This window comes from Etheostoma cragini, chromosome 14 (genome assembly GCF_013103735.1).
Source record: "Etheostoma cragini isolate CJK2018 chromosome 14, CSU_Ecrag_1.0, whole genome shotgun sequence".
Classification (NCBI taxonomy): domain Eukaryota; kingdom Metazoa; phylum Chordata; class Actinopteri; order Perciformes; family Percidae; genus Etheostoma; species Etheostoma cragini.
Genome location: NC_048420.1, coordinates 23,432,349 through 23,440,699, shown reverse-complemented (window position 1 = coordinate 23,440,699; position 8,351 = coordinate 23,432,349). Strand labels below are relative to the sequence as shown.

At 40.1% G+C, this 8,351-nt stretch overlaps 1 protein-coding gene across 1 annotated transcript in view; it reads left to right on the top strand.

Moving 5' to 3' along the window:
• The first annotated feature begins 5,258 nt into the window (after positions 1–5,258).
• Positions 5,259–8,351, top strand: part of LOC117957202 (ectonucleotide pyrophosphatase/phosphodiesterase family member 2) — a 58,567-nt gene continuing 55,474 nt past the window's right edge. The window contains exons 1-3 of the mRNA XM_034892799.1: positions 5,259–5,279; positions 5,454–5,559; positions 7,681–7,857. Coding sequence (XP_034748690.1) covers positions 5,259–5,279; positions 5,454–5,559; positions 7,681–7,857 — 304 coding nt within the window. The remainder of the gene's footprint in view (positions 5,280–5,453; positions 5,560–7,680; positions 7,858–8,351) is intronic.

Below are 8,351 nucleotides of genomic sequence, written 5' to 3'. Positions count from 1 at the left end.
CGAGCTACAAACAAAAAAAACAAAAAAATGAAAAGGCTCGCGGTCTTGCAGAACTGATGTATCGACCTGTGAGTGGGAGAGCTGCACTTTGCCTCACATCAATGAAAGGCTGAGAGAGGGAACTACAGAGCAGGGACACGACTAGAGGAGCGGGTTGGTGCTGTTCTGTCGGTCCTTGGGACAAGATGGATGGTGTTGTTGTGGTGGTTGATGATGATTATGATGATTATGATGAGGATGATGACAGTGATGAGTGTTAAGATCGTGCCAAGCTGGGCGATATATTGATTGATGTACAGTACGAGGCTAAATATCGTCTTAATTTTGCGATATCTAACGATATAGGACGATAGAAATAACAAGTGGTGTCTTATCCTCGTTTTAAAGGCCGCGTGACAGTGTGATGTCATTCTCTGAACTTACCACACTGTTATAGCTCTTCTGTTATTTGCCTTTACACACTTGACCCTTGTGTTGTCCCGGGTCAAATTTGTCCCATTTTCAAACTCGAAAAGCTGATGTGAAAGCTGATTTATATCAGAAATATAAAGGGTTTCTTTTAACCTTTTGCCCAAAATAACACGGATGCATGGATGTATTGTTCAACATGATTCAGATCACATTAATGGTTACTTTCATTTCATTTTGGGTGTTTTATTCAATTTCATAGCATGTTGAATGTTTTATTTTTGATGGTTTTGAAACAGTATCCTGACTCAAATTTGACATTTACCCTCTGATCTTAACTATGAGTCAAAATAATACACAATTTCTGCTTTTATAACTCAAAAATGAGGTAATATGTCACATAAATTAGTTTTTTTGACCAGGGATACAAAGAAAATGTATCTAAAAAACAACAAAAATGAATTATAAAAAGCTCAATATAAAAGTTTGTTCAATTTTGACCCGGACATACAAGTTTATGGTCAATGTGAAGACAACACAAGGGCTTAGTCATGCCTCCATATCGCATGTATGATGGTGGATTGCCAGGAACTGCTCGTTGTCAGCAGTGACACACAGGTTCGTTTACCTCGGGTACGTAAAGGTAAGCAAAATCGCTATGGTTGCACTGTGTATGTCCTCCTTTCCATCTGCCAAGTTCCAGGTTTGATCATAATCATCATCATCATCATCATCATAAATAACTGTAGATTTATGTGGAAGACACCTGAGATTGTAGCTCCGGTTTGTAGAACTGCACAAAATAGAGAAAGCCAAATATCCCATTATTCTCGACCAAATACCTTGATGTTGATATTGCGGCGATATTGCAGTGTTGACTATTGGTGCCTTCACAAAATATTAACACAATGACATTGTTTATGTATGTTTTAGACACATCATGGGGTTTGTTAATGACAACGATGGTCCCGACGCAGGGTGGGAAATTAGCACCCGCCACCAGCTAACGGCGGGTACTTTTTTCAACGTGGCAGGTGACATCGGTTTAAAAAATATGGTAACATACACACAAACTGGTGTTAGGAGGTCCGCTGCAGAGTCAGCAGTAGCTGATTGAACTGTTGAGGGCAAAGTTAAGAAAAAGAGAAGGTACTTTTCGAATAAGTGGCGCATTGTGGCAAAGGGAAAACAAGGGAATGGTTAGCTTACTAGGGTTAGGCGATATCCCCTAAATTTGCAGTTGAGCAGACATACATTTACCTACCAGCAGCAGCATGTAATGCTGTCAATTTACAGAGGGCATTTCCCTCTGTAAATTGACAGCAATACATGCTGCTGCTGGTAGGGGCAGTAAGTTACAACCTGCCCTGCTTTCACTTAACTACAGTGCTGTAAAGTCTAGACTCAGTCAGATGTCTGTGATCTGCGTAACGACAGTACAGGGGAAGGACAGTAAGAACCTAATATACCACTATTACTGAGATTAAACTACATTCTGGGTTATGTTTGCACTGAATAACACATTTAATAAACAGAATCATAACTCCGGCAGCACTCATGAACAGATTAGCTCACACATGAAATAGCACCCATGTGAATTAGCCTCCTGTTGCTAATTCATTCATAAATCTTACATAACATCGTCATCAGACTTACTTTTTGATGCACGCACACGCTGGTATCCTCAAAGTTAGTCCAATGAGGGGATAAAGGAACGTGTGATAGTGTTTTCTCTCTCACTCGAGGCCGCCATGTCAAAAGTCGAGGCTCACCGCGTGCTGATAGGTTACCAGGCCCGGTAGAGCGAGCTACTGTAATGACTGGGAGAGAGAGACTGCATCACTACAGATAGGTGTCTCTTAAGGTGGGGAAAGTAGCTTCCATGTTTATGACGTAATGCTTCTTTTAGTAAGTGTCGGTTTTATCATGATAAGTTATGGTTAGGGCACAGCCCAAAGCCCAAGTGTCTTTGCTAGTTTAAGACCAAAGCAGTTGTCAATAACCCATCCACTAGGATTAGTGTGTGTGTGACAGAGTATGGGGGGGTGGTGGGTGTGGCATCACAATTGTGGCTCTCCATCGTGATGCCGGTCAGCCATCACGATGGACAATGATACAACATCGTCAATCAGACCAACCCTGTAGCCTACATTACACACAGTACGTCCAATCCATGCGCTGTATTTACTGTCGAACCGGCTCGTCTTCAGAAAATGACAACAGTTTGTTCATTAGAGGAACGAGTGACCTTAAATTAGAGGCAATAAAAGACCACGAGTCATCCAAGTCGCATATCAAGTGCAGGTCCATACAGCTGTTAACGACGGGACCCCCGGAGCACAGTGGCCCAATAAAGGCTTCCATTGTTTAATTTTTACTTCACTTTTTACTTGCTTATATTAATAAAATATGGATTGTTAAGATACAAAAATAATGTACTGAAGCACCTCAAGACACGCTAGTGGACCTTTGTTAGCAAATTTGGTGGCAAAAAAATTATTTTCCCCACCCTGTCCCAATGGGATGCAAAATTACATTTTATTTCAATTAAAAAAATCAAAATTTTCTTTTTTGTGATTAACAATTTTTACTTTTAAAACAAAATACAAATTTATTAACATAAAACATGTTTATCAACCTCTGAGAAGCGTCCTTTTTTTCCGGAAATAACATGGAAATATGGTCACCTTAACCTATAATGTACGGACAATCCGACCCAGTACAGCGCTTTTTTATCTATGTACTGTATCTTGCTCTGTCAAGCGAGGAATGTGCTTTTGAGTAGTACATGCTGGGATCCAGGGCTTCTTCATCGGCTCTGTGGAGCAGTTTAAGATGATCCAGGGCTTCTTCATCGGCTCTGAGGAGCAGTTTAACATGATCCAGGGCTTCTTCATGGGCTCTGAGGAGCAGTTTAACATGATCCAGGGCTTCTTCATCGGCTCTGAGGAGCAGTTTAACATGATCCAAGGCTTCTTCATGGGCTCTTTGGAGCAGTTTAACATGATCCAAGGCTTCTTCATGGGCTCTTTGGAGCAGTTTAACATGATCCAGGGCTTCTTCATCGGTTCTTTGGAGAAGTTTAACATGATCCAAGGCTTCTTCATGGGCTCTGTGGAGCACATTGTGTCAACCTTTATCTGTAAGTTGGCTCTTCTCTCCGAGCTATAAGCAATGGAATCACACAACACTCAACTTGTCTAGGGTGTCTATTCCTGGCTGCCCATTGACCTCCGACCCCTTTGGTGAGATGTGAAAATGAGTGACTGTCATCCCCCAAAAAATCGTGCCCATGCCTCGTTTGTTCGAGCAGCAAAATACGACCTTCCGTATATTTCTACGTTTATAGTGGCAGCTCCCTCTAGTTACCCTGGTAATGGCGACGGGAGCGAAGCAGGAAGTATGGTGACAAAACACAACAGCGCCAAATTTACACGTAACCATAAGCAACCCCCCCCCCCTACGTAGATGGTTCCCAACAATGCTCCTCATAAGTTAAATAAATATTCAGGTCCCCACTTTCGTTTTTTTTGTCAAATTCATAAAATTTTAGAGAAATGGAGAAACAATTGGTAAAAGATTTTTTTAAAAGCGAGAAAAAAAGAGAAAAATGTCAATAAAGGTGACTTAACTGTAAAAGATGCCAAAAAAAAAAAAAAAGCTTTCAAAATTTGGGGAGAAGTCGACAAATGTTGAAAAAGTGACAAAATCTTCTGGAAAAAAAGCCACAAAAGGGTCGAAAAAGATGACCATTACCTTGATAAAAGGTTTTTCATTTTAAATTTTGACTCAGAAAAACTAAAATTTTCAGGTTGACAACACGAGGGTTAAATGCTGTGGCAAGCAAATATTTGTTAAAGATATGCACAATGTGTGCAGAAAAGGCAGAAAATGTTGCAGGAAATTCCCCAGAATGCAAGAAACCTTTGATGCTCAATATTTAGAGATAGGTGAAGAACCCCCCCACCACACACACACACACACACACACACACACACACACACACACGCACACACACACACACACACACACCACTACAGCAAATGCCATGACGTTGACCGCATTAGACCATGGGTACAGGTGGATGTGTCCATACTGGCACTCTGGCAGATGCCAGGAGAGTTGATCTGGGCCACTGAATAAAATATAATACTAGAAAGTAGACGAAAAAATACTATTGTTGCATAAATGTCTATGTCGTAGCATCTGTCCCCATTCAAATAAACATGTGGAACACAATGACCGTGTCTCCATGGAGAAGAAGACCGACTCCCAGTCAGGGCTACGACGTTGCATAGTGACCTTATTTTAACCCTTGTGTAGTCGTCACCTTCGGGACCTCCTCGTCTTATTTGGGGTTTTAAAAACATTCCTGAAATGAAATTTTACTTCATAACCTATTAACAAATATTGTGTGTATTCCTTGTGTTGTCTTCCCATTATCCACGAACTTGCCCTTCCACGATTTTTTGTGCTTTTGCAATGTTTTTGTCCTTTTTCTGTTATATTTCTCCCTTTTTCCAGCTCTTGGAGCTTTACTTTCTAAAACCTGAGCTGGTTTAATAAGAGGTTTTATTATTCTTGGAATTCATGTTCAACAAACCTCATTTATAACAAATTATACATATGTTTTTATTTAAAAAGGCAGAAATTATAAAGTATTTTAGCTAATAGTTAAGATCAGAGGATGTTGAGTTGATCTCAGATGGGGAGATGTCAAAGTTTAGTCCGGATACTGTTTGGAAACCATTAAAAAAAAAAAGATTCAAATGCTCTAAGATTCAATAAAACAGCCGAAAATTCGATTAACGTAAACATTCCTTTTATCTGAATGTTGCATGTAATCATCCATGTTATTTTTGGGCAATTTGGTTGAAAGAAATCCATATTTCTGATATAAAACACTTATAAACGGGGAGTACATAAGGGTTAAGTGTCATTAAGCCGAGCTGCTTCGACCCTTTAAATGTATAGGAGTCAATGGAAAAAAAATAAAATGATTGAATGTACGTTGTTGTAAAGCGTGGTCTGTGGTTTTTCTGCAGGTAGTGGTTGCGGTCTGTCTGTGGGGTACTGACGTCAGCAGAGCTTATGTTTTTCAAGCCAGTAGACCTGGAGAGGGAGGAGACAACCCACCCCCCCACACTAAAGGTGAGAACAGCCTCCATGTTTGATGCAGGACAAATCCACTGTTATATATTCAAATTAGGGCGTTATGGAGAAAAATATCCGACATTACGATATTCTTCACCAAATACCTCGATGTCGATATTGGTGCGATGTCGTAGGGTTGACAACGGTGCTTTTTAGAGCCCGACCCATAAAGGATTTTTAAGGCCAATACCAATTAAAATAGGTGGTTATTTAAAATCCCAGATATGCCGATATATCAGCCAATATACTGAATATTTGTCTGAACTGGATTTTTAATTTTTTTTTAAATCGGCCATTATAAATGCTGATACCAATAGATCGGCGGATAATATTGGCGGATAATATCGGCTCACCGATATATCGGTCGGGCTTTAATGCTTTTTGACAAAATATTTTCAAATGAGTTTTAAGATACATAATCAACAGTAATGTGGCTATAACGACTAAGTGGTTAGAGGCAAATAATAGAACAGCTAGTCAGTCTGGTAAGTTCAGAAAGTGTAATGCAGCCTTTATAACCCGGAAAAAACAACAGTTATAACATATGACGATGTCCAAAATCAAAGAAACAGTCTGGTCTTATATCATGAAATCAATATAATGTTGATATATTTCCCAGCTGTTAATCAAAACAGTTCCTCATGTCCTGTAGTCAAATAAAGCCGCTTATGCATGCTTGAAATCCTCAAACTGGTAGTTTTACACGCTGTAGCCCTAAAAAGTGAGAATATTTTACATACATTATTGCAGTTAATTCACAAAAGCCATTGCGTTTTACTCTATTACTCTAGATATTAAAACTCATAGCCTACAGGGATTTAAAACCATCACAGTAACATATAAAGTATACACTATTATATATAAAGTATACAATAATAGTGTATAATTGTGTCATCTTGTAACACTATACTTGCAGGACGTGGGATTATTTTTATGCTATATACTATAGTACTAGTACTATACTATATATAGTATAGTACTAGTACTATAGTACTATACTATATAGGGGGGGGGGGAGGAGAGCATTTTGATGCTTTGACACCTCAGAGGGAACAGTATGCTGCAGAAAACTAAAAAAGTAATGATCCAGGAGACGGAAAAAAGGAAAATATGGATGCGGGAAAAAACAAGGATAACATTTTTTATCCTACATTGAAAAAACAACAACAACAACAACAACAACAACAACAACAACATGACTGGTTTCCAGCCAGGACTCAAAGTTCAGACAGGGCTACTAATGAGTTCACAACAGTCCCCTCATGTGCGACTAAAACGAAACCTCTTCAGAACAGAAAGACTATTATTTGGCTCCATTGAAGTGGATTGGAGCCAACGGCCGCCTGCAGAGTTCTGACAACAGCCTGGAGATATTTACACTGTGTGTTGTTTGTGGTCAGCAGCCTTTAACCTGCATGAAGACTCTGAGTGCACGTACTCGACTGGTACAGTTCTTCAAAGCTGTAAACACGTTTCTTTTCAAATTAGGTGAAAGCAGGTGTCTTAACACGTGTGTTGTCTTCCCTTCAAAATTAATTGAAAATCGTCAATGATCATTTTTTACCTTGTATGTTTTTGTCCCTTTTTTTCAACAAAATTTACGCTTTTTTTGACTAAGCAACACTAACTTATTAACTTTAGTTTTGCAGTTATTGTTGGGATTTTTTGTCAATAAACCTCTTTTATAGGAAGTTACACCTCATTTTTGAGTTAGAAAAGCAGAAATTAGGAATTATTGAGACTAAAATTAAAGGAATGGATGTTGATGATAATCACAGACTGGAATATGTCAACTTTTACTCAATACTATTTCAAAAACACTTCCATTTGTTTTACAATGCTATAAAATTAAATAAGACGCCCCAAAATTAATGAAAGTAGAGATTTGTACTTGGCAAAGAGCGTTGGGTGGAATCAATCATGTTATTTTGGGGAATTAAAAAGAACATTGATATAGGACAACATGAGGACAACATGAAGACAACATGAGGACAACATGAAGACAACATGAGGACAACATGAAGACAACATGAGGGTTAAGAAAAGAAAACAGGTTTGTATTTTGCAGATGAGTTCAGCCTGTTTTGCAGCAGTTGTGTCTCTCTCTCGTCCCTGCAGTCGTCTCCGAGTGGGTCAGCTCAGCCGGGTCCTGCAAGGGCCGCTGCTTCGAGCTGGAGGAGGCCAAACCCCCCGGGTGCAGATGTGACAATCTGTGCAAAACCTACTACAGCTGCTGCTCCGACTTCGACGATCACTGTCTGAAAACAGGTCGGTCTGATTTCAATTTCAATTTTTGTTTATAGTATCAATTCATAACAAGAGTTATATTGAGACCCTTTACAGATAGAGCAGGTCTAGACCACACTCCAGAATCCACAAGGACCCAACAGGTCTAGTAGTTCCCTCCAGAGCAAGCAACAGGGCAACAGTGGCGAGGAAAAACTTCCTTTTGGGCAGAAACCTGGGACGGACCCAGATCCAGACCCAGACCTAGACCTAGACCCGGACCCGGACCCAGACCCAGACCTAGACCCAGACCCAGACACAGTCACTTGGTAGGCGATGTCTGACGGGCCGGTAGGGGTTGGAATGAAGAGTCCTAATAAATAGTAGTTTGTAATAGTAGTGTAGTAGTTCATGGCATAGCAGGGCACTGTGCGGCATTACAAGACACAGCAGGACGTAGCAGGACGTAGCAGGACACAGCAGGACACAGCAGGACGTAGCAGGACGTAGCAGGACACAGCAGGACACAGCAGGACGTAGCAGGACGTAGCAGGACGTAGCAG